At 36.9% G+C, this 27,723-nt stretch overlaps 1 protein-coding gene across 5 annotated transcripts in view; it reads right to left on the reverse strand.

The window, feature by feature from the left end:
* Positions 1-27,723, reverse strand: part of ZRANB3 (zinc finger RANBP2-type containing 3) — a 263,410-nt gene that overhangs the window by 48,757 nt on the left and 186,930 nt on the right. For all 5 annotated transcript variants that reach the window (XM_061183470.1, XM_061183452.1, XM_061183461.1 and 2 more), the window contains 2 exons: positions 4,206-4,325; positions 1,444-1,563 (listed from right to left, as the gene is read on the reverse strand). In XM_061183470.1, the coding sequence (XP_061039453.1) occupies positions 1,444-1,563; positions 4,206-4,325 (240 nt within the window). The remainder of the gene's footprint in view (positions 1-1,443; positions 1,564-4,205; positions 4,326-27,723) is intronic.

The following is a 27,723-nucleotide window of genomic DNA, read 5'->3' on the forward strand; positions in this document are numbered from 1 at the left end:
ATTCTCTCTATATATACAATTTTATATACATCAATTAGCTCGGTAAAAGGAGAACTTTGGCCCTGGTCCAGATTCCAGAATCCACAGGAGCTGCCAGATATGCCATATAGCAGGTTGGATATTTAACAGCAATATGCTCAATTACTTTTCCCTATGTTAAATATCCTGGCTTAGACATTTACATCAAAATATTTTAGAATGTTAGTAGGAAAGACATCCAGAAGGATCCCCTCTTACACAGGGTGGCAGAGACTAATATCTATTCTTTTCTTATTCCTTTGTAATGTGACACCTGATTTTTAATATGACTAACTGGAATAACGGTTACTTTCTCCAACTTCCCTTGAAGTTAGCTGTGGCCCTGGGAATAACCACAGGCCAGTGAGATATAGCACGCCTTTCTCCAGTCAACTGCCTGGATCGCAGATATGATGGAGAAGCTCTAGCAGCCCTCTTAGATGGAAGCAACCTAAATGCCCATCGACAGACGAATGGATAAAGAAGGTGTGGCACATATATACAATGGAATATTACTCAGCCATAAAAAGGAACGAAATTGGGTCATTTGTAGAGACGTGAATGGACCTAGAGACTGTCATACAGAGTGAAGTAAGTCAGAAAGAGGAAAACAAATATCGTATATTAACACATATATGTGGAGTCTAGAAAAATGGTACAGATGAACTGGTTTGCAAGGCAGAAATACAGACACAGGTGTAGAGAACAAATGTATGGACACCAAGGGGGGAAAGCGGTCGGGGGGGGTGGTGGTGTGATGAATTGGGAGATTGGGATTGACATGTATACACTAATATGTATAAAATAGATAACTAATAAGAACCTGCTGTATAAAAAAAATAAAATAAAATAAAATGAAATTCAAAAAGAGATATCTGCTAGGAGTGGTAAAGCAGAAAACCAGAAGGGGCCTAAGTGCTAAGAAACTACCATGCTAGCCTTAGACTGCCTATATCAGAGAATAAAACTTTGTGATTTAAGTCATTCTTAATTTGGGTTTTCATTTACTTGCAGCCAAACCTAACTCTAAAGGACAAACCAAAGGCACTCCATTAAAAGTTCAGAAAGACAGAAGAGTTCTTTTCCCTCAGGCCACCTTGCCTCACAGACTCTGATGAAAACAACCAAGTCAGATAAGTGCTATAAAGAAAGGGATGAGAAAAGTCTACGCAAATTCAAAGGAAGGAAAAGATCATGGAAAAGTATTATAATCACTTTAACTATATTCTTTTAGGAAATTCTCCTTGAAAATTTAGGAAGCTTAGTCAGAGGTGTTGAGGTCTCCTTCTGTTACACTTTCTAGCACTCTCCAAAGTAGAATGAATATTTATCACATCAGATATAAAGTCATAGTTATGGTTAATCATCTCGACATTTTTATCATCTCAACAATTCATTATCAAATTTAGACCTGAAACTTCTTACCTGACCAGCAGCCTGAATGCTTAGGATAGCCACACGAGTCTCAGGATCCTTTTGAAACTGATTAACCAGATGTATTCTTTCTGAAGATGGAACACTTCCATCAATCCTAATGTAACGAGTCTACCATCAACAACAAGGGAAATGGCAAAATTAGGACAAGCTCCTAGGCATCCATCTTATTATACATATTTTACAGCTTATTTTTATGTTCACATAATAAAACAGAAACTGGTGAAGATGACAGGTTAGTAAATGTTACACAAGAAGAATTTTTTTTTTTTTACTAATATCATAGTACTTTATTTGTTGTTGGATAGACAGTTGTTTCCAGTTCTGGGGTATTGCAAACTGTGCTGCAGGGAATACCTTCACAGATGTCTCTGTCTCTTTGTGTTCCTGTGTCAGTTTATCTGAAGTATATATTCAGGAGTAGAAGTCCTGGATCGATTTTAAATGTTATCCCTTCCAAGGCAGTCTCCCAACCAGATGATAGTGTCCAAAAAGTTGTTGCCAAGAAACGGCACAGAAGGCATCCCCAGTGGTGTTGACGATGAGCGGGAGTTGGTCTAGCTGGTGTCAGGACCTAATGAAGCTCAGGTCCTTGATGTCTCATCGCAGAAAGAATTCAGTGAGAGACAAAGTGATGGGCAAGAAGCGGATTTATTCAGAGAGAAACACACACTCCACAGACAGAGTGTGGGCCATCTCAGAAGGTAAGAAAGGCCAATACAAGAAGAATCTTAACCAGATTTCTTAATAGCTTCTTATAACAATTTTGTATTTTAAAATCTTTTAAGCTACTTGAGAGTGGGATCTATGTCTAGTTCATCTTCATACCATCAACGCCAAGTGTGATGCCACAGATATAATAGGAGCTCTATAATCATTACTGGATTAAGCTAATGTTGTTATCAGTAACATTCTATGTAAATTGATAAGCAAACTTTAAATCATGGATCAGACTAATTCTAAAGTAACAGGATCACTAATTCCAAAGTAAAAATAAAGTTAGACATGTGAGAAAAGAAAAAGAAGATTCTGCCCAGGTATTAGGGATTCATGAAGAGTAGTCCTGAAATGTCGCAACATTAACTGGGAAAACATTTTTTTTAATGTACCATTTGAGTTCTCTTTTCTCGCATTATTAAACTTAAAAGAAATAGGTGACATGATCATCTCCACTGAGGTAGGGAACCAAGACACCCAAATACATTTTTACAAAGTGAGGAAACATTAAATGCTAAACTGAACAGTGCTATCTTTTAAGAATGATGTGAGTTGAGAAAAAGGAGCAATCAGTGTGTGTTAGAATAGCTAAAAAGAACTTATTACTCAACTTTGTAAAAACAAATGTAAGCCCTGAATTTCAAATTGCCTCATTTTTATATGCACTTTTATGGAAAACGTTGCCGTAAATAGTTGAGACATACAAATACTCAGTTTTATAAGGGAATCATCAAGTTAATCATTAAATAGAATGCCCCTTATCAACTTTCTATGTCTTCACAAAACAGATATAAATTGACCAGTGATCCACTTAATATCCATCAAGGGAGATTACAGAATCTTCTGAGGGTCTTTCTAAAGAAAACACATTGTCAGGCTAGGGAGAGTTTTACCTACGTTTTTAACTCTTAGTGACACTAAGGGATTCTAAACATACCAGTAAAGTGGGAGTGGGAAGAGACACACTTGGAAAAGATTCCGGTAGTTTTAAGGTGTAATGAATCAGAATAAAAAATCTAACATTACTGTTCAATCATTTAAAATTTATTTCTAAGGCTAATTAACTCTTCCTCAGAGGGTGTTTCACAGATACTATGTGATAATGATAAAGCATCTTTTAATATATAGCACTTTACTATATCATATTATCATAAATCTTTCTATGAAGAAAACACTAGAATTACATCTTTGGTAATGTTAATGAACATATTAGCAAATGCTTGAATATGTATGCAAAGTTTTAAAAAAATATGGCTTTATTCCTCCCTTTAAAATATCTACCTGCACAGACAAGTGGTTCTGCTGCTACATGTATATTAAGCTCATATAATTTGTCAGGAACTTTCTCTGGCCGATTCAGAGCACCTCTGGAAGCCCTTAGCACATATGACAGGTTTACACTGGATGTAACCAGATTTACACTCTGAAAGAAAAAATGGCAGATGCTGTGGCCGATAGGGCTGTTGGAAAACAACGTGGACAGAAGAGAATGCAGTGAGGCCAGCAGGTTTGGTGGCGCTTACCTGGGCATATGTTTCAAACCCACCTACACTAAATCTTAATAATCATGTTCTATAGAGTAGGCTGCCTGGAAGTTTAAAAGGTATGACTGCGGCTGGGCACTAAAATTGGCTGAAATCATTCTTTTTTTCCCCTCAAAATCACCCACATTCTAAGGCCACCACGTTGGTAAACAAAAAATTTTAATTGCCTATACCAATCTCAAATGGCCCAGTAACAAAACCAGAATTCACATTATAGCCTATCAAGGCAGCATATTTTAATCAATCCAGATAATTTGATCAGTGGAAAATTACGACTGGTATAAAAGGGAAAACTTAATAGTATATTATCAATACAACAGAAATATAATATTAGTATAATCTGCAATAAAAATACATAATAATAATTTATAGATATTATACCATCCCATCATCTAAAGAAGGCAAAAAAGCTCAGTTATAAAACTACAATTGATGTTTAGTATATTAAAAACTGCATTCTAAGAAGTATTTTATAGATAAATGGTAACATACCTTGTTTTCTATGATGGCTTCTGTGCAAGCTTGGAGCATGCTTAAATGATGTGCAAAAACCAGAAATTTAAGTGAATCATTCTGAAGCATCATCTTAATATAATCCTTTACAGCACCTGCCTAAATATTAAAAGTTAAACATTAATGTCATAAAAATGTTTATTAAAAAATCATGTCACTTTCTTTAATAAAGCAAGAAAAACTTGGAAAATCAGTAAGTTTCTATGAACTTTTAATTGTTTTGTTCTCTAGGTAGCCTAAAGTAGAAGCCCAGAAGTAAAGGAGCACACGGAAGAAGAGGGACAAGAGAGGGAAAAAAACTGAGAAGTAAAACAAGAGCAAGATAAGAATTAGATTTTAAAAAACAAGACAGGGAAAGAGTCTCAAAGGAAAGTAGGTAGTCAAGTTGGTTGTGGCCAGGAAGGGATTGGTGGTTTTGTTTAGAAAGTAATTTTCAAAAAAAGCTCATATAGGGACTTTCCTGGTGGTCCAGTGGGTAGGGCTCTGCCCTCCCAATGCAGGGGTCCTGGGTTCAATCCCTGGTCGGGGAACTAGATTCCACATGCATACTGCAACTAAGAAGTCTGCATGCCGCAACTAAGAGCCTGCATGCTGCAACTAAAGATCCCGCATGCTGCAAGGAAGATCCCGCGTGTCGCAGTGAAAACCTAGTGCAGTCAAAATAAATAAATAATTTTTTTTTTTTTTAAAAAGGGCTCATATAGAGGACTAAGTGGAATAGAGTGAAGGAGAAAATGGAAGATAAAAAGTCAAATGACTTTTTTTTGTGTGTGCGAAAGACTGAAAAAGAGTAAGAAAGCTGGGCTGAAGTTTAAAGATTATGAAAAGTTGGGCTATTCATTTTTTGAAACTAAGAAACTTAGGTAGATTTACCAATAGGCTGTTGAAGGTGCAGAAAGGCTAAGAGAAATGGAAAATGAGGGGATTTAGCTTGCCTCTAGGATGGAGAAGGTCTCAGAAGAGGCTGGAGTAATGCGATTAAGAGCACAAGAGGGAGGTCTGAGAGAACAGGGAGGGATACAAAAAAATTGTGAGGTAGAAGGGAGAAAATCAAACAAGTTCATACTGAACAGGGTTTTCTCAGTTAACTTGAGGCCAGGTTACCAATTAAGAGTAAGAAATCAATATGAGATGAATTAAATAGGAGTTAAATTTAAAGTGGATAGCATGAATTAAATTTAAAACATGAATATAGTGTCTCTTAACTGTGAAAAACTAGTTAGACATTTTGGGAAAAGATAGCAGGCTGAATATATTTAACCTCCACTCCTTCTCAGTGCTATATTTAAATGATAGAAAAATATATAGAGAAAAAGAAAATTGGAGACAGATCAATAGCAACAAAACTTTGGAAGCTAAAAAGTAGACAGATGCCTGGTAACTGATTAGCCAACCTGACAGTTCCTAAGCTGCCAGTATGGAGTGTTGAGATGTACCTGATTTAAAATGGAGTGATCTGAAAGTGATCAGGAAATGTCACCTCTGGAAGTGAGGATGGGGGTGTGGCTAAAACAGGAGGATTGTTTGAAAGAATGTTTAAGTAGTTGAATATGTGCAACACTGATCCATATCCTTTCTCTACATAGTCCACATAATAGATGACTTTCCAATCCATCCTGGCAGAAAACTATAGATTATTTTCTGGAAAGGGCAAAATAGAGGGTATCTAGATGGAGGAATCCTACATTGATGGTAGGTCATCCTGCAAAAATCATGGGAATTAAATGAAAGTTACATAATAAAGGCTGAGATCTATCCCTCCCCCTCCCCCTTCTTATCCCCAAGGGTTCCAAAACAGACAAACAGGCTTATGTCCTCTAGGCAGGGGAGCAGAAGCATATAAAATGATCCTTTTCTAGAATATCTGACCAAAGACAAAAGACTAAAGATATTGATATTGGGGTTCCTCAACAAGACATCCCAATCAGATCACTTTTTATTGAAGGCCATAGTTTACAAGACATATCCACGAAGAGCTTCAAGTCAGCATTTAATGTCTTACTTGTAAATATAAGCAAAAAACAAAGGATCACCAGACATTTATGGAAAGCAACCTATATGAACAGATAAACTATGCAGAGAGAGGAAAAAAACTAGAAGAGATTACATTTATAAAACAAGAACAGGATGCTACAAAAAAGGGAAGAGTTGGGGGTGGGGGTGGGGGGGTACTCTTGAAGAGTAAAAATATAGTAGCAGAAATTAAAAATGCACTGGTTACTAAGCTAAGAAAATCTTCCAGGAAGTAGACGGAAAATAATAGAGAAAATATAAAATATAAGAAAATTATAGGACCAGGCCATGAGGGCAATATATGAAAAATAAAAGTTCCAGAAAACAATACAGAAAAAAAGGAAATAATAAAAAGAATTAAGAATATTTTATAGAACTTAAAGCTGTAAGTTTCCAAAATGGAAACTGTAAAATGCCGACTGAAGATCCTTCACAATGGATGAAAATGGACCCAGAGCGAGGCCCATCATCATGAAATTTTAGAACACTGGGAACAAACAAACAATTCTATAAGCTTCCAGAGAGGGGAAGAATAGATTTCACGAACAAAACAAAGTAAAAAATTTGAATTGCATTGGATATCTCAACATCAATACTGAAAATTCTGAGAGAAAGTGATTTCTAACTAACAATTTATGTCCAGCCAAATTAAAAATCATATATAAAAGTAGAACAAAGGCATTTTCAAATATGCAGGGGTTTCAAACAATTTACCTCCAATATACGCTTTCTTGGGAGGCTACTAGAGAATGTGGTCCAGCCAAACAACAGAGTAAACAAATAAAGAAAGTAATATATATATAAAAAAAGAGGTAATTCAGCACACAGGAGAAATAAAGAAAAACCCCTGGATGAGAGCTCTGCAACAGATCCAAAGAGCAATGGTCCAGACTGCAGCTGATCAAATGCTGCAGGGAAAATTTTTTTAAGAAGATAAAATTAATGCAATTCTAATGTTTAAAGGTACTGAGAGAAGACGGAACGACTAAGGTAAAGTTTGAGGATGAATTAGTGAAAATGAGTTGTAAAAGAAAAAAGAAAATATCCATAGTATATCGATAGTATATTACATGGTTCATCTGTAAATATTATAAACATGGTTCTAATAATATACATGGTGAATAGTGATCAAGCCAAAATTAGTATACATTTCTATAAAATTAGTAAAACTGTATCTCTTCATCTCTTTCTATTGATAGATTGATCTATCAATCTGTCAATCTACTTACCTCCCTACCTATCACTTTGTTAGAAGAATGGGAATAGGGGAAAGGTCTGGGTGTGAGGGTGGGGCTGAGGGGTGAAAGAGCTAAAATTTTATCTTCCATATTGGGAAGCCAATAGATGACAGCTAAAATTACAAAGCAAGCAGTAATACACACCAAGAAGCAAGATAAACACATTGCTGAGGGATTTGAAGTAAATCCCCAAAAAATCAGCTAAAAGAAAAGAAGTGGTTGCCTCTGGGGAATAAGTTTAGGGGACCATTACTTTTTGAAATGTCTATTTCTTCTCGTTAAATTATGATCATATGTAGCTTTGATAATAATCTAAAAAATTTTAAAACGGGGGCATTTTAAAATTGAAAAATACCTATTTAAAATTCATGCATATGACTATGAAGTCACAAGATTGATTCTGCAAGCTAAATTTTGGATGTCTAAGTTCTCTAAACAATAAAAATTCACACAATGAGACTGGAGGCTGTTAAGAACTTTAGCCTTGGACTTCAGTGCCTCAGAAAGTGGAAATGAAGCCCTCTCAAAATAAGGAGCTATAAATTCCAGATATGTTGCCATGGTAACTGAACCACTTTAATAAACTGCATGTTTGCCTAAAGAGCTATATTTACTGTGATAAGCCTTTCAGAAAGTACATATCAAGTTGGAGTATTTTTAAGGTACATTCATTTACCAGCCACTGCAGACTTACGAACTATATAATCACTGTACCCCTAGTCTCAGAGGCATTCCCCACGTCTTCACAAGCAAGCTGCTTCTGCCAGTCTCCTCCACTAGCATCAACCCCTCCTCAGTACAACCAGAAACTGCTCATGCCAAAGCTCAAGCCCCGGCTCCCTATTCCTTCCAATCACAGGTTCAGAAAGGCTTATGGTTACTATTAATATAAAGTTCAATTATATAAAGTTCAATGGCCTAAACAGTCTCTCGGGACTAACCTGTTAACTTAACCATCATTGTGACATTGCTTCCTAGGAGAGAATGTGTTTGGAGAACCAAAACATCTATGTAACAAAGGAACTTCGGGATTCTCTTAGGTTCTTAGGTTGGGGACTGCACAGGTTTGCATTTTAAAATTAACTGTACATGCATTTCCCCTGTTCTGATTCTATTCTAAATAAAACAGTCACTGCATTGTCATATTTTAACTTATCTGAGCAGAAATTTGCTTTTAAAGTATCTTAAGTGCATATTATATAGGAATGGCAGGTTCTGTTAATGGTCAGCATTTTGATTATACTGGTTCAGGTTTTGTAGAAGTTACCATGTTCACAATTCCATCTTAATTTACTGAAATTGGTCTGTTAGTACTGTGTCTGTGAGTCAAAGTTCTAATTTAAATAATTAATGAAGACTACACACTACATCTCATTTAAAGAAATGCAGAAATAAAGACAATATGTTGTACAATTTATTTCTAAATTTTTTTTTCAGTGAATAGGTGTACATCATATTTTGAAGTAAAAGTAGTTAAAGAAAAACCTACATTGCATTAAAGACCAGATGAAAGGTACTTTAAGTTGTCAGCCTTTTATCATAAAATAAGAGGGAGAAAGAGTGAAAAAAAACACCACCACCTAACTGAAGCTATGACAAAGACTTTCTCCTTGACCGAACTTCAGTTACGCTTCTCTGAGCCCTGTTTTTGACTAGGCCTCAACTTTGGCCTTCTAAGTCTGTCTTGCCCTTGCCAGGCCCAGTCTTCGCAAGAATCCTGCTAAGTCAGTTTATCAAGAATGCTCCCACCCTTGACACCTGATCGACTCTTGGTATCTGATCAAGTTCCTCATCCCCACTTTTGATAGCTAATTCCTTCGCCTTCTTTTAGCAAGAAACCTATTTTGGCCTTGGTTTCAATCTGACAAGTGCAGACAACCCCGCTGCAAGGAGCTCTAGAATCACCGGTTATCCAAGTAGGAGAGGACTGAGTGACCAAAGAAACCATAACTGATTTAATGAGCCATTCATAGATTCACTGTACCAGCCTGCATACTTAGACATACATAGTTTAATCTTCCAGACAAGCATATGCTGCTGGCAGGAGCAACCAGTTTAGCAAGAATCCCCCTACCCTTGATGTCTCCTCTTAGTAATTTTCCATCCACCAACCTCTTCATCCTGCTTGTTGGCTATAAATCCCTACCTCTCCCTGTTGTGTTCAGCAATGAGTGATCCCTCTCCTCAACTGCAATAGAGTTGACTCCAAGTCTTCCTTACTGTTTTAACAAGGATCAGAAAAGAAGCTTCTCCTTAAGTTTTGAAGTCCTCAGGCCCCAGACTAAACGGCAGTTCTGTTTAGATATCTGGTGGGCACATACTTTAAGGACAACTCTTTAAGCCCTTATTAGTCAACAAGAGGTGAATTGTGATAGGTCTCAGCAAGCCTAGCACTTTCATTCCCCCTGCAAGTAATTCTGACTAATAAGAAACATGGGAAGTTTGCTGGAGGCTTCAAAAAAACCTAACTGACAAAAGGGACATTATGGAAAGCTCTTCCTTGCTTTGGACATTATGGCCTGCACTTGATACCAGGAATTGCAGCGGTCACCCCGAGGCTACTATGGAGGCTGTTGATGAAAGCAGTGAATAGCCTTTAGTATATTCAGAGTTGTACATTCTTCACCACAATTTCAGAATATTTTCATTACCTTGAACAAAATCTTTCACCCCACCCCCACTGCAGGTCCCTGGATCACCCCTAGCTCTAGGCAAACACTAATCTATTTTCTGTCTCTATGGACTGGACTATTTTTTTTTTTTAAATAAATTTATTTATTTATTTTTGGCTGCGTTGGGTCTTCGTTGCTGCCCCCGGGCTTTTCTCTAGTTGTGGCGAGCGGGGGCTAGTCTTCGTTGTGGTGCGCGGGCTTCTCGTTGCGGTGGCTTCTCTTGTTGCGGAGCACAGGCTCTAGGCGCATGGGTTTCAGTAGTTGCGGAACATGGGCTCAGCAGTTGTGGCTTGCAGGCTCTAGAGCACAGGCTCAGCAGTTGTGGCGCACGGGCTTAGCTGCTCCGCAGCATGTGGGATCTTCCCAGACCAGGGCTCGAACCCATGTCCCCTGCACTGGCAGGCGGACTCTCAACCACTATGCCACCAGGGAAGCCCGACTGGACTATTTTGACATTTAATATAAGTGGAATCACATAATATGTGGTCTTGTGTGACTGGCTTCTTTATTAGCATAATGTTTTAATGCACATTGTAGCATTTTCCAGTGTTTAATTTCTTTTTTTAATTGCCAAATAACATTCCATTGTGTGGACATACCACATTTTATTTGTCCACTCATCAGTTGATATCCTCTCTGCCTCTTTTATTTTATAATTTATTTATTTTATTTTATTTATTTTTGGCTGCGTTGGGTCTTTGTTGCTGCACGCGGGCTTTCTCTAGCTGCGGCGAGCGGGGGTTACTCTTCATTGTGGTGCGTGTGCTTCTCATTGTGGTGGCTTCTCTTGTTGTGGAGCACGGGCTCTAGGCACGTGGGCTTCAGTAGTTGTGGCATGCGGGCTCAGTAGTTGTGGCTAGTGGGCTGTAGAGCGCAGGCTCAGTAGTTGTGGCACACAGGCTTAGTTGCTCTGCAGCATGTGGGATCTTCCCAGACCAGGGATCGAACCCGTGTCCCCTGCATTGGCAGGTGGATTCTTAACCACTGCGTCACCAGGGAAGTCCCACCTCTCTTGTTTTTATTCACTTATCTATTTCACCTTATAGTGTTTCTTACTAATTTATTTGTGAAAACTTACCTTTTATCCTTTAAAATGATCTTAAATGAGGAAAGGAAAGTAACAAGTAAAAGAGAACATGCATTGCTTATTCACCTCCCTACTTGCCCTGCAGACCATCACAAAGAAAGGCTAGCAATTTGTCTTCTGCTATCCCTTTCCCCCTGCCAATGGTTCTTAATTTAGAAACCATTCCATCAACCTGAAAAAATATTTTCAAATCTGGTAGAAGACAGCCTTCAGGGGAAAATGGTCATTCCATACTCAATCAGTGTTCTGGACATTTTTACAGAGCCCCATGCCAAAATTTCCCCATAGAAAACTTCCAAAGATAGTTTGGGTGAACTATTAGAAGCGTGATTTTCTTATCTCTAGGCATGCTTATGAATCCATCTGTAAATAGAAATCTAACACTTCTAATACATCTAATCTTTTGACACTGGCCAAGTTTTGCAAGCAGCCCATTTTACACTGAGAAACAGAAGAGCTACAATACTGTATGTAAGAAGAGAGTAACCCCAATTTAATACCTCAACCAACACAATTTTACAAAAGAACCTGAGATCCTAAACCTTTCCATAAAACTTTTTGGAACAAGATATAATAAAGCAATTGTTCTATCTAATCATTCTATCTAATCTATCTATCTATCTATCTGGCAAGGATGGATGAGAGACAACATTCCCATGAATAAGCTACTACATTGGGTTAACCAAATTTAGACAAAGTTAGAAAGTAAAGGCAATAGTATTAGGAACTTAACTTTCTTCATAAAGGCTGATTTCATGTGAATTTGATCATAAAAGTCATCGATCAAAAGAGCTAATCTAATTCTTTAAAAACTGAATCAATTTTGAAAAACATTCTCAATTTCTTTCTAAACTCCATCCATTGATCATGTCAATAAGGTTATCAACTTTGTACAACTAAAGTTAAGCATGAATAAATCTTCTTTGGGTGTTTAAAATGATAACATACAGAATGTATAGACTTCTAAATTCTATATCTTCTTTCTCCATGTCTGTACAGGGATGCTAAAAAATCACTAATAGGGAAACAGGAGTCACCATAAGCCCATGGTCACCAACAAATATTAAATATTCTGCTATCCTAGTGGAATGATGTGTAAGTGCACGTACTCTGTAGCCAAACTGTCTATGTTCAAATCCTGCCTCCGTCATTTACAATCTAAGAGTCACTGAGCAAGTCACTTAAACTCTGTGCCTTGTTTCCCCAACGTATAAAAGGGGATAAAAAGTACTTACTACCCTTAGAGTGGTAAGAATTAAATGAGTTAGTACATAAAATATGCTTGGAACAGTTGGCACGTGGTAACACTGTAAAAGTGTTAGCTCTTATTATTACTATATTCCTCCAGTAAACTGCAAAAACAATTTCAACCTTTGCCACTTTCTTCGAAATCAGAATCTATGCCTCTTAGCTCTCAAACTTCCCACTGCCCAGAGAAAATAGAACTCATCATTTGAGAATTCTGTTACCTTTCCTTACTTTTACTCATCGTCACTTCCTTTCCTTTTGTACAAGAGAGGTATTTCTTCTCTTCTCTAAGGCAAATCCCTCCACCTGTGATCCAAACTTAACCATTCCTGCCATCTCAAAAACCTAAACCACTCTTCCTTCTCAAGTGGATATTTCCGCATCCTTACTAAAGCCTTCCTCCATTCCACATAGCCACGTAGCTAACATACCATCTCCTTCCTGCTCTAAAATGATAATATCATTGTTTTATTTGCCCTTTATTATTACTGACCATCTCCTTACTAATAAACAGGGGCCTACAGTGCCCGGTTCCGAGCCAGACACCCTTTCCTAAACAAAAGAACTGGCTCAGGAAGAGGCACCCTAGTCTCACGACATCCCAGTCCCTGTGCAGCAGGGAACACTGCAGTGACCTCATTATACCTCACTGCATATTATAAGTAGGATTCTACCTGTTTAAGCGGCTGTGGCAACACAGCAAACAGAAAATGTGCTTTGTGTTTAAAGCAATTTGCCTGTGCAAAGTTTTTAAGGCACTAAGAAATGCTGCCATCCCCACAGTGACAGGAAATTTAAAATTATGGGTTGACTTAATCATTTTCATAGAAAAATAACTGGCATTTCTCTTAAAATGGTTTTCTCTAAAAATGAGACATTGTTACAAAGTACCAGAAAATAACCAAGAGTTCACATACAACTTATATCCGTTTTTTTCTAGGAGAGTATTAGGCTGATCCTAAATCTAAAGAATCTGTTCAAGACTTGTGGTTGCCAAGGGGAAGGGAGGGGATGGGGGAAGGATGGATTGGGAGTTTCGGACTAGCAGATGTAAACTATTATATATAGAATGGATAAACAACAAGTTCCTACTGTGTAGCACAGGAAACTATATTCAATATTCTGTGACAAACCATAATGGAAAAGAATATAAAAAGAATGTATACATATATAACTGAATCATTGTGCTGTACAGCAGAAACTAAAACATTGTCAATCAACTATACTTCAATTAAAAAAAAAGAATCTGTTCATTTTCATCGATTATATTCTCAACAAATATTACAGAGAAATAAAAATAATGTTATAGAGGAAGAAAAGTAATTATAATTATCTGAGATCCTTCAGTAATTGACTTTGTACTAGTAACATTTATTATTTTATGGTCTTTTCCTTTGTTTAGTGTTTATCATTACCATTTACTGCTTATCATTATCATTATTAAATTTCTTATTAAGAAATATCTGAAAAAGAGATCTCAATAATGTAAAAAAAAACATACTTAAAACTTATACAGCCTCTATCCCCCAAAGAAGTACAAGTACTTAATCTCAAAAGGCAGAACAGCATAAATGTTTATACAGCACATGGATGACATGTCAACACCATTATATAGTATCACACTGTATATATGAAAAACTATCTTATTAATATGACCTAATTTGCTGACATGACCTAATTTGAAACACTGGTACTGTATTCCCATCTGCCTAAGACATTGCAGGATATAAGAAAAAGAGAAAAGATGAGAGCAGACAAAGAAACCTATTCTGGAGATCTATAAAACTAGGATAGATGGAGACCCATCTGTCTGGAAGCCTTTACGCATAACTCTGCCTGGAGTAAAGTAAGAGGCTGGATGACCCACAGAGGTCCTTTCTAGCCCACTGCGTCCTAACCACAATGAATGGACAGTGTTAAAACAGTGATATAGATGGATGTGGGAAGTACTTGCTTCCTCAGAAGATCTGACAGGAACAAGATTTTACACTTTACATGTTATTTATTATGAAGTTATAGCCTTTAAAAAATTAAATATCACAAATCATGAAGAGTTTGTTTTACTTTAGGTAGTAATTAAGTATATGCCTCTAAAATTGCATATCCTGGGGAATTCCCTGGCGGTCCAGTGGTTAGGACTCCCTGCTTTCACTGCTGACGGCCCGGGTTTGATCCCTGCTCAGGCAACTAAGATCCCACAAGCCTCGTGGCGTGACCAAATAAATAAATAAAATAATAAAATAAAATAAAATAAAATAAAATAAAATAGCACATCCTATAAGTATACTCACACAAATGCATTTACTTGAAAACTCATTATTTTCTTTAAATGTTCCTTCTTACTCTCATCAAGATTTTCAAATTTATATAAACTATCATTAGATAGTTCTAATTATCCTTAAATTTCTCGACTTAATTGTTCAAGTGATTCAATAAAAAGAAAAGCATTGCCGATATGATGCTGCAGAGTACAAAACAAATCTTCTATTACCTCATAGCTCGAGCCTTGCTGAATTTGGCACAGATCATACTGAATGGGGAACTACGTACAAAAGGTATCTCCTGTTTTTCACAGTCTCTGTGAATGGCAGAAACATCAATCCAGTTGGCCAAGCAAAAAAATCTAGATTCTACTTTTACCCTCTCCTCCATATTCAGTCAAACACCAATGTCTTAATATATTTTGAATTATTCTTTCTTTCCAGTTAAGATGCGGTACAGCCACTACCCTTGGTTCAGATCACCTAGATGACCAGTGCGGCATCCCAACTGGATTCACTGCCTACAGGCTTATTCCTCCCAATGCATTCTCCACCCACACACAGGCATACCTTGGAGATACTGCAGATTCAGTTCCAGACCACAGAAATAAAGCAAATATTACAAGAAAGTGAGTCACATGAATTTTTCGGTTTCCCAGTGTGTTCGAAAGTTATGTTTAAACTATGCTGTAGTCTATGAAGTGTGCAATAGCATTATGTCTAAAAGAATGATGTACATATCTTAATTTAAAAATACTTTACTGCTAAAAGATGCTAACCATCTGGGCCTTCAGCGTGTCATAATCTTTTTGCTGGTGGAGCATCTTGCCTAGATGTTGATGGCTGCTGACTGATCAGGGTGATGGTTGCTGAAGTTTGGGGTGGCTGTAGCAGTACCTTAAAATAACACTGAAGTTTGCTGCATTAATCGACTCTTCCTTTCACGAACAATTTCCTTGTAGCATGCAATGCTGTTTGATAGCATTCTACCACAGTAGAAGTTCTTTCAAAACTGGAATAAATCCTCTCAAACTCTGCCGTTGCTTTATCAACTAAATTTATGTCATATTCTAAATCATTTGTCATTTCAACAAACTTCACCAGGAATAGATTCCATCTCAAGAAACCACTTTCTTTGCTCATCCATGGAAGCAACCCCTTTCCACTAAAGTTTTACCATGAGATTGCAGCAATTCAGTCACATCTTGAGGCTCCACTTTTAATTCTAGTTCTCTTGCTATTTTCCACCGCATCTGCAGTTACTTCCTCCACTGAAGTCTTGAACCCCTCAAAGTCATCCAGGAGGGTTGGACTCCAACTTCCTTCGAACTCCTGTTAATGTTGATATTTTGACCTCTTCCCATGAATCACAAATGTTCTTAATGGCATCTAGAATGGTGAATCCTTTCCAGAAGGTTTTCAATTTACTTTGCCCAGATCTAAATGAGGAATCACTATTTATGGCAGCTACAGCCTTATGAAATATATTTCTTAAAGAGTAAGTGTTGAAAGTTGAAATTGTTCCATGATCCATGGGGCTACAGAATAGATATTGTGTTAGCAGGCATGAAAACAACATGAATCTCAATTTATGTCTCCATCGGACCAGGTACATTGTCAATGAGCAGTAGTATTTTGAAAGAAATCTTTTCTGAGCACTGTTCTCAACAGTGGGCTTAAAATATTCAGTAAACCATGTTGTAAACAGATGTGCTGTCAACCAGGTTTTCTCGTTCCATCTATACTGCACAGGCAAAGTAGATTTAGCAAAATTCTTAAGGGCCCTAGGATTTTCAGAATGGTAAATGAGCACTTGCTTCAACTTCGAGTCACCAACTGTACTAGCTCCTATCAGGAGAATCAGCCTGTCTCTTGAAGCTTTGAACCCAGACACTGACTTCTCCTCTCTAGCTACAGAAGTCCTAGATGGCATCTTTTTCCAGTAGAAGGCTGTTTCATCTACATTGAAAATCTGTTGTTTAAGGTAGCCACCTTCATTAATTATCTTAGCTAGAGCTTCTGGATAACTTGCTACAGCTTCTACATCAGCACTTGCTGCTTCACCTTGTACTTTTATGTTACAGAGATGACTTCTTTCCTTAAACCTCATGAACCAACCTCTGCTACCTTCAAACTACACAAGTCCCCTACATATGAACAAGTTCCATTCTGAGAGCATGTCTGTAAGTCCAGCAAAGTTAGCCTAGGTACCCAACTAACACAATTGGCTATATACTGCTGCTTTTACGCTTGCTTCCAGACATCCTGGGCTGGAAATAAAGATACTGTACTGCTGTACTCTATAGAGGACTGTACAGTAAAGTACAGAAAAGCACAACCACTTGTAGAGGATGCATGCACGTGATAATGTATGTCAGACTGTGAACTAACTTACGTGACTGGACACACGAACACATGATCGCATCTTTGAAAGTTCGCAACTTGAAGGTTCGTATGTAGGGGACTTACTGTATTCTTCTGTAGCTTCCTCACCTCTCTCAGCCTTCAAAGAATTGATGAGAGTTAGGGCCTTGCTCTAGATTAGGCTTTGGCTTGAGGGAATGTTGTGGCTGGTTTGATTTCCTATCCAGACCACTAAAACTTTCTCCATATCATCGGTAAGACAGTTTTCCTTTCTTATCATTTGTGGGTTCACTGAAGTTTTACATATATACATATATATAATTAATATATATTTATGTATGCATTTATGTATGTATATATACACATAATAATATATAATAATTAATGTTTATTAATATATATATATGTGCATTTATTTATTTATTTGGCTACACCGGGTCTTAGTTGCGGCATGCAGGATCTTCATTGCAGCATGCAGGATATTTAGTTGTGGCATGCAGGACGTAGTTTCTTGACCAGGGATGGAACCCAGGCCACCTGCATTAGGAGCGAGGAGTCTTAACCACTGGACCACCAGGAAGTCCCTGGGGTAACACTTTTAAGTTCCTTCAAGAACTTTTCCTTTTCAGGCACAACCTGGCTAACTGTTTGGTACAAGAGGCCTAGCTTTCAGCCTATCTCAGTTTTCAACATGCCTTCTTCACTAAGCTTCATCATTCTTATCTTTTAATTTAAAGTGAGAGACATGCAACTCTTCCTTTCACTTGAACACTTAGAGGCCATTGTATGGTTATTAACTGACCTAATTTCAATATTGCTGTGTCTCAGCAAATAGGGAGGCCCAAGGAGAAGGAGAGAGATGGGAGAATGGCTGGTTGGCGAACAGTCAGAACACACACATTTATTGGTTAACTTCACCAACTTCTATGGGCACTGTTCAAGGCACCCCAAAACAATTATAATATCAACATCAAAGATGACTGATCACAGATCACCATAACAAATATAATAATGATGACAAAGTTTGAAATATTGCGAGAATTGCCAAAATGTGACCCAGGGACACGAGTTAGCGAATGCTGTTGGAAAAATAATGCCAATAAGACTTGCTGGATGCAGGGCTGCCACAAACCCTCAGTTTGTAAAAAATATGCAATCTGCAAAGTGCAATAAAGTGAGGCTCAACAAAATGAGGCATGCCTGTAGCTACAGTTCTTTTTCTAAAGCGCAAATCTGATCATTTTACTCTACTCCACAATATCTGATTGCTCAGAACCCTTAGGATAAATTACACACTGTGAACTGTGACCTTCATGATGTGGTACTGCTCTCTGTGGTCTCCAACCTGGTCTGTCAGAATTCCTCTCTGACATACTAGGCTTTTGCCATGATGACTTACTTTGGTTCCCTAAATATATCATTCCTGGTTAATCTTTGTGAGTTTGCACATATGATTCATGTGCTGAAATACATTCCATCAGCTCCATCCCATTCCCATTTCACTCCCCTCCACTTTGGTTTGCTAAATCTTAACTTGGTCATTCCTTGGAACATTTTTCCTGAATCCCCAAGACTTGGCCAAGTATCTTCTCCCATGTCCTTCCACAATATTCTGTTTTTTAAGCCCTAAATATGCTCTATTGTAGTTGAACATTTACTTTTACTGTCTTCCCCAACAGACTCCAAGTTCCTTGAGAGGTAGGAACTACATAGTTCCTCCTACATAGTTCCATAGTGTAGAGGTAATCCACACTATGTCTTGTTCACCATGCCTCTCTAGCACCAAGCATAATCCTTGCCACATAGTAAGCACTCAATAAATATCTGTTGAATTAGGAAAACATTTAGCCAAAGAAAGGAAGCTTCAACTGTTAGTATGCACACAACATAGTAACCAATTTATAATCTGTGGTATTTCAGAAGTTCATTTACAAATAGGTTTGGGAGAACTCTGAAACACATTTTCACATGGGAACAATATTAAATGTAATAACCAGATACCTCCCCTCAAAGTTACCTACATCTATAATGTAGGAAGTCGGGGTAGCCTTCTGCTACCAATCATCTTTAGGAATATATTCCAATCTGGGATAACTGACTTTTCATCTCCTTTCTTTTTCTTCAAGGATCCTAGGAATTAGGTGCAACTTCCTATTGACTATCAACACTTCTGACTTCCAACTAGGGTTTCTTACACACACAGGAAATTATCTAAAAGGTTCTCATAGGGCTTCCTTGGTGGCGCAGTGGTTGAGAATCTGCCTGCTAATGCAGGGGACACGGGTTCGAGCCCTGGTCTGGGAAGATCCCACATGCCGCGGAGCAACTAGGCCCGTGAGCCACAACTACTGAGCCTGCGCGTCTGGAGCCTGTGCTCCGCAACAAGAGAGGCCGCGATAGTGAAGAGGCCTGTGCACCGCGATGAAGAGTGGCCCCCGCTTGCCGCAACTAGAGGAAGCTCTCGCACAGAAACAAAGACCCAACACAGCCAAAAATAAAAAATATATATATAAATGAATAAATAAATAAAAGATTACTATAAAAAAATCCATTTAAAAGGTTCTCATATATATTCTTTTCCTTTAAGCAGCATTCTATACTCAGTACTAAGTACAAAGAAAGCTAAGTGACCAAGCAAACAAAAAACAAGATAGTTATTAACTCTAAGAAAAACAATAGTTGTCAAAGAAATGTAATTATAGCTCAACTGTGAAATGTTTAACAGTCATTATACTGTAAACAATGAACACTGATAAAACCAAAAATTATGATATGGGAAAATGGAACAGGGGGAATGTATTGCAAATATTTTCTTACAATCTATATTTTTGCATTAGCATTTTCACAGCAGTGTCTTTCATACACAATAATTTTAAACACCATAAATTTTAAAGTTTTGAGTCCCATTTGTTTTTCCTTTAAAGTATGTGCTTTTTGTATCCTATCTAAAAAAATGTTCCTACCCAAAGGATTGGATATTTTAAAATATGTATGCTACTAAAAGTTTTATAAATTATCTTTTATATTTAAGTCTATGATTCACTTCAAGTTAATTTTTATGTATGGTGTGAAATAACGATCAAGGCTCCTTTTTTTTTTTTCTTATGGATATCTAATTGTCCTAGTACCATTTGTTGAAAAGACAATCATTTCCCTATTGGGTTATCTTGTCCCCTTTCCTAAGATCAGTTGACAATCAATATGAATGGCTATTTCTTGTCTCTCTTTTCTGGTTCATTAAATGTCTATTCTTATGCCAATATCACAAAGTTTTATCACTGTAACTTTATAGTAAGTATTTATATTATGTGGTGTGAGTCTCCCAACTTCATTCAGAATTATTTTGGCTACAGTAAGTCCTTTGTGTTGCTTCATAAATTTTACATTCAGTTTGTCAATTTCAATAAAAAAGACTACAGGGATTTTGATTAACATTGTATTGAGTATATAAATTAATTTACAAAGAACAGGCATCCTAACAATATCAAATCTTCTGATTCATGAACACGATCTATCTTGTCATTTAAGTTTGCTTTACATTCTCTAAACAATGTTTCATAGTTTTCACTGAATATATTTTTTGCTGAATTTATTCCAAAATTAGTTCATGTTTATTGATGCTATTGTAAATTGTATTTTACAAATTTCAATTTCCAATTTTTCAGTGCTAGTATATGGAACTACAAATGATTTTTGTATCTTGAACATGAATCCCGTGACCTTGATAAATTCAATCATTAGTTCTAGTAGCTTTAAGTGTTCTTTGATTTTCTATGTAGACAATCATGTTGTCCTTTTCAATCTGCATACCTCGTATTCCTTTTTCTAGGCTATTGCACAGTTATGAAAACAATGTTGCAGCAAACAGTGATGAACTGAAGTGGTGAGAGCAGACTTTCTTATTTTGTTCTGATCTTAGGGAATAGCATTCAGTCTTTGAGCATTAACTATGATGTTAGTTGTAAGTTTTTCAAAAATGCCTTTTACTGGGATGAGGAAGTTCCTTTCTACTCCTAGTCTGCTGAGATGTTTTATCGTGAATGGATGTGGAACTCTATCAAATGTTTTCATTGGGATAATCGAATGGTTTTCCATTTTTACTTTGTTAATGTGGTAAAATACCGTGATTAATTAATCCAGTGTTATACAAACCTTGCATTGCTGGCATAAATACTTTTTAACATACTGGTGGATTTAATTTGCTAATATTTTGTTAAGGATTTTTATATTCATAAAGGATATTGGTCTGTAGTTCTATTCTGATGTGTCTGTGTGGTTTTGGTATCAGAGTAATTCCAGCTTCATAAAATTATTTGAGAGATATTTATTCCTCTTCTGTTTTCTAAAAAAGTTTTAGTTAATAGATATGCACATATTTCTGACTATTATGAGTCAGAAAGGATTGACTCCTTTATCTTTATGTAAGTTTCCTCTCTAATCCTGGTAATATTCTTTGTTCTGAAGCCTACATCATTCATATTAATATATTTACTTCATCTTTCTTTTGATTATTGTTTTCATCCATTTATTTTTAACCTTTAGCCTTTGTACTTAAAGAGAACTTCTTATAGATATCATATAATTTATGCAATCTGACAATTCCTGTCTTTTAATTGCTGGGTTCAGAGCATTTACACTTAATACAATTATTGATAAAACTGCATTTAAATCTACCATTTTGTAAGTTGCTTTCTATTTGATGTAGTTGTTCTTTGTTCCTTTATCTTCCTTTTCTTCTTTTGGATTAACTTGAATTTTTTCTGTCCTTAGATTACTTTATTGTGTCCACTATATATACATCTTAAAACTTTTTATTCTGAAATAAGTTTAGACACATGAGAGGCTGCAAAAATAATACAGAGTTCCCATGTACCCTTAACCTAGCTTCCCCTAATGGTCACTTCTTATCTAATTATAGTACAATATCAACACCAGAAAATTACATTGGAATAATGATATTTTCTATCACTATAATTCTACCATTTTGAAAATGTTATAAAAATGGTGCCATGATGTATGTAAACTTTTGATATTGGCTTCTTTCACTAAGTATAATGCTTTTGCATTTATCAATACTTCATTCCTTTTAACGGAGTATTCCATTATATGGATGTACTACAATTTGTTTGAAGGACATTTGGGTTGTTTCCAAGTTTGGGGTTATTATAAATAAATTCTTGTAAAGACGTTTGTGTAAACCCAAGTTTTCATTTCTCTAAGATAAATATCCTGGTCCGGGAAGATCCCACATGCCGAGGAGCAACTAAGCCCAGGTGCCACAACTACTGAGCCTGTGCTCTAGAGCCTACAAGCCACAACTACTGAGCCCGCATGCGACAGCTACTGAAGCCCACACGCCTAAAGCCCGTGCTCCGCAACAAGAGAAGCCACCACAATGAGAAGTCCGCGCACCGCAACAAAGAGTAACCCCCGCTCACTTCAACTGGAGAAAGTCTGCGTGCAGAAACAAAGACCCAACGCAGCCAAAAATAAGTAAATAAATAAATATATTTAAAAAAAAAGAAAGAAATGGGGGCTAGATACCCTGCAAGAAATTTGGATTAAAAAAAAAAAAACAGTTTACATTTTTTTATGATTTACATTTTTTATGATTACTTTTTATCTCAACTATTGGCTTATAAGCTGATTGAAAGAATTATTTTTTTCTCAGATACTATGTTTTTATTTCTAGCATTTTCATTTTACTGTCTTTACAGTTTCTATATTTCTTCTGAAATTTTCCATCTTTTTCATTTATGTTCTTTACCTTTTCTACTAGCTCCTTTAACATATTATTCATAGCTTTCTTAAAGTCCTTGTCTAATAATTCTACAATCTGAGTTATTTCTCCATCTGGCTTTACAGATTACATTATCTTTGACAATGGATGACTTTTTTTAAATTGCTTTATTGTTTATTTCATAATTTCTATTAAATACTAGAAATTATGTGTGGAAGAACAGGACAGACTGAGATAAATTATATTTACACCCAAAGAAGGGCATGCTTCTTTTTCTATCAAGGTGATAGTATGTGAGGGACAGCGACAATCTAGTCAATATTGAGTTCTATTCAGGTTCTCTTGCTTTACCTTCAGTGCACCACAAATTTGAAATGCCCCCAACAGTGGGATGCTTCTACCTTGTGAAAGTGTGTGCCAAGAATTCGTCTAAGTGTCCCAACTGCACTCTTAGCTTTCAGCAGTCCCTGCATGCCTGCACTATAGAGGGATGTCTCTCTCCCCCAGTACTCGATTAATCTTGATGGTTTCTTACTGTTCAGTTCATGATAATGGACGGCAGATTTCTTGGATCTACAGGTAGCACATCAGTATAAGGTAGGCCCTTTGCTCCAGCTGAGTCTTGGAGGTGTGGCTTTCCTGGTGTTTCTGTCCCTCTCCCCTAAGACAACCAAACTATGTCATACAAATGTGGGTGGTCCTGGGCAGGACAGAGGTTCCTGCCTCTCCTCCAGTAGTAACAGATTTCTGTCTTAATAAAGGTCCTGATTTCAATAGGGTTTCCTGCCCAACTCCCAGGTGTAGATGGCTTTTGTTTCTATTCAGCCCCCAGAAGCAGTTGATCCTGAACTGGACTTTGGAGGCTCAGGGAGGGGGACTTTACCTCTCTCACAGTGGCTTAAGGCTTTTGATTAGTGTGAGTTGAGAAAAGGGTCCAGGAAGTAGGCAGGGTATTGTGCTTGTACGCTACCGGTAGGGGTGCTCTCTCACCTCCTAGTCAGCATGTGGTAGAGGCCAATGGAAATAAAGCCTGTGAGTGAGTATGGACTCCCTGTGTCAGGAACTCCTATTATTTTGGACTGTCATGGCAGCCTATGCTCAGCTTTTATAATTTTGTTACATTTTAGCTGTTTTCTTCTTATCCACTTTTATGGTAGCTACGTTCTTACTGCTGCTCTGCCAAAGGAAAACATTTTATATGTCTCATCTCTCCTCTCAACAAACTAGAAAAGAAGGAAATTTTCTCAACCTAGGAAAGGGCATCAATAAAAATCTTAAAGATAACATCATAATCAATGGTGAAAGACTGAATGCTTTCTTTCTAAGACTGGCAGCAGGGAAGGCTATTCAACCCTACCACTTCTGTTCAAAATTGTACTTTTGTTCCTTCAATGTGATAGGCAACAAAAATAAATAAAAGGTACACAGATTATAGGGAAGAAATAAAAGTACCTTTACATGCAGATAAAATGACGTCTATGTAAAAAATCCCAAAGAATTTACCAAAAAGCCATAAGAACTAATAAGTGAGTACAGCAAGGTTTCAAAATAAAAGATCAATATACAAAAATCAATAAAAATCCTGTATTTAGCAATGAAAAAGTAGAAATTTAAATTTAAAAGTACTATTTACAAGAGCATAAAAAGACATGAAATACCTAGAAATAAATTTAACAAAATGTATTCAAGAAAACTAGAAAACGTTGCTGGGAGAAATTAAAGACCTAAATCAAAAGAGACAGATACTCTTTTCATGGATCAGGAGATTGAATAATATTAAGAAGTCAATACTCAATACCACCTCACACCTGTTAGAATAGCTATTATCAAAAAGAGAGGAAGTAACAAGTGCTGACGAGAATGTATAGAAAGGGATCCCTTGTGCACTACTGGTGGAAATGAAAATTGGTGCAGTTGCTATGGAAAATTGTGTGGAGGTTCCTCAAAAATTTAGATGGAACTACCGTATGATTCAGCAATTCCACTTTCAGGTATTTATCCAAGAAAATGAGAACACTAACTCGAAAAGATATATGCACCCCCATGTTCATTGCAGCATTATTTACAATAGCCAAGACAACATAAGTGTCCACTGATGTATAAATGGATAAAGAAAATGTGGTATGTAGGGGACTTCCCTGGTGGCGCAATGGTTAAGAATCCACCTGCCAATGCAGGGGACACGGGTTCAATCTCGGGTCCGGGAAGATCCCACATGCCGCGGAGCAACTAAGCCTGTGCGCCGCATCTACTGAGCCTGTGCTCTAGAGCCCGCCAGCCACAACTACTGAAGCCCACGTGCTAGAACCCATGATCTGCAACAAGAGAAGCCACTGCAATGAGAAGCCCGCGCACCGCAATGAAGCATAGCCCCCACTCACCGCAACTAAAGAAAGCCGCAGCAACGAAGACCCAATGCAGCCAAAAAAAAAAAAAAAAAAAAGAATGTGGTATGTATATATATACACAATGGAATATAATTGAGTCATAATAAAGAAAGAAATCTTGTCATTTGTAACAACATGTATTGTTGAGGGTATTATGCTAATAAGCAAAATAAATCAGACAGAGAAACTCAAATACCTTATGATCTCACTTATATGTGAAATCTTAAAAAACAAACAAACAAACAACTCCAACCCCCACCCCACCAAGCTCACAGATACAGAGAACAGATTGGTGGTTGACAGAGGCAAGGGGTTGGGGGCAGTGAGTGAAATGGGTAAAGGAGGTTAAAAGGTACAAACTTCCAGTTATAAAATAAATGGGTCACGGGACGTAATATACAGCATGGTGACAGTAGTTAATGACACTGTGTTGCATGTTTGAAAGTTGCTAAACGAGTGGATCTTAAGGGTTCTCATCACAAGAAAAAAATTTTTGTGAGTATACACGGTGATGGATGTTAACTGAACTTATTGTGGTGATCATTTTGCAATATATACAAGCATCAAATCATTATGTTGTACACCTGAAACTAATATAATGTTGTATGTCAACTGTATCTCAATTTAAAAAAAGAAGTCAATTCTTACAAATTAATCCATAGATTCAAAACAATTCCAATCAAAATTGTACATACTTAAGCTAATTCTAAAAACTCATAAGGAAAAGCAAAGGACTTATAAGGGACAAGACAATTTTGAATAAGAATAAAGTAGGGGTGAACACCGTGTGATTTCAAGACTTATTATAAAGGTAGAGTAATCAAGCCAATGTAGTATCCTGTGAGGTCAGATGTATAGATCAGTGAAACAGAATAGAAAGTTCAGAAACAGACCTATACATATATAACCAAGTGATTTTTTATGAAGGTACCACGATAATTCAATGAGGGAAAAACTGTCTTTCCAACAAAGAGTGCTGGAACAATTGAAAATCCATATGCAAACAAACAAACAAACAAACAAACAAAAAAACCCCAAAATCAGAAAACAAACTGAACCTCCACCCTGAACAAGCCACCGCAATGAGAAGCCCGAGCACCGCAACAAAGAGTAGACCCCCACTGTCTGCAACTAGAGAAAGCCCGTGCGCAGCAACAAAGACCCAGCGCAGCCAAAAATAAATAAAATAAAATAAATAAATTTATATATATATAAAAAAATAAAACAGAAATGGGATCTACAGACTTGGAAGAATTATTTGGAAATGACATATATGTTAGAGAATTTGTTTCCAAAATATATCAAGGGCTCTTATAACCCAATATAAATATGGGCTTGATATGAACACTTTTCAAAAAAAAAGAAATGAATGGCTAAAAGGCACATGAAAATATGCTCAATATCATTAGTCATTAAGAAAAGGCAAGTTAAAATAATCATGAGATACTACTACATATCGAGAAAAGTAACTAAAATTAAACAGACTGACAATACTAAGTGCTGACAAAGATATAGGACAACTGGAACTCTGATACGTTGCCAGTAGGGATGCAAAATGATATAGCACTTGGAAAAACAATTTCACAGCTTTTTATGAAGTTAAATCTATGCTTTCCATATGACCCAGCAATCCCAGTTCCAGCTATTTACTCAAGGGAAGTGAAAATATGTCTATACAAAGACTTGTACATGAATGATTAAAACAGGCTTATTCACAATAGCCCAAACTGAGACTATGCCAAATGGCCATTATGTGGTAAAGGAATTTAAAAAGATTGTTATATTAATATAGATATATAAATATTTATGTATCCATACATTGGAATATCAGTCAGCAATATAAATGAAAACACTAATGGATCAATATTAAAAAGCTTTATGCTAAGTGAAATAAGCCAGACAAAAGGCTACATACTATAGGATTCAATTTTCGTGACATTCTGGAAAATTCAAAACTATAGTGATAGAAAGCAGATCTGTGACCACCAAAGTCTAGAGGGAGGTGTGACGGAAATGACTACAAAGGTGCATGAGGAAACTTTTGGGTGTAATGAAAATATTCTCTACCTTGATTGCAGTGGTAACTGACTATATGTATTTGTCAAGCCTCACCAAACAATATGTTTTAAAAAGAGAAATTTCACTGTATGTGAATTATACCTCAATAAACCTCTCTTTAAAAAATTATGTTATAGAGAAAAAAAAAAATGTTATAGGGACTTCCCTGGTGGTGCAGTGGTTAAGAATCCACATGCCAATGCAGGGGACAGGGGTTCGATCCCTGGTCCAGGAATATCCCACATGCCGCGGAGCAACTAAGCCCATGTGCCACAACTACTGAGCCTGTGCTCTAGAGCCCGCGAACCACAACTACTGAAGCCCGCGCGCCTAGAGCCCATGCTCCGCAACAAGAGAAGAAGACCTAACGCAGCCAAAACTAAATAAAAAATAAAATTAAAAAAAATTATGTTATAAAAGATCTCAGAA

The sequence above is a fragment of the Eubalaena glacialis genome, chromosome 1 (genome assembly GCF_028564815.1).
Source record: "Eubalaena glacialis isolate mEubGla1 chromosome 1, mEubGla1.1.hap2.+ XY, whole genome shotgun sequence".
In the NCBI taxonomy this organism is placed as follows: Eukaryota; Metazoa; Chordata; class Mammalia; order Artiodactyla; family Balaenidae; genus Eubalaena; species Eubalaena glacialis.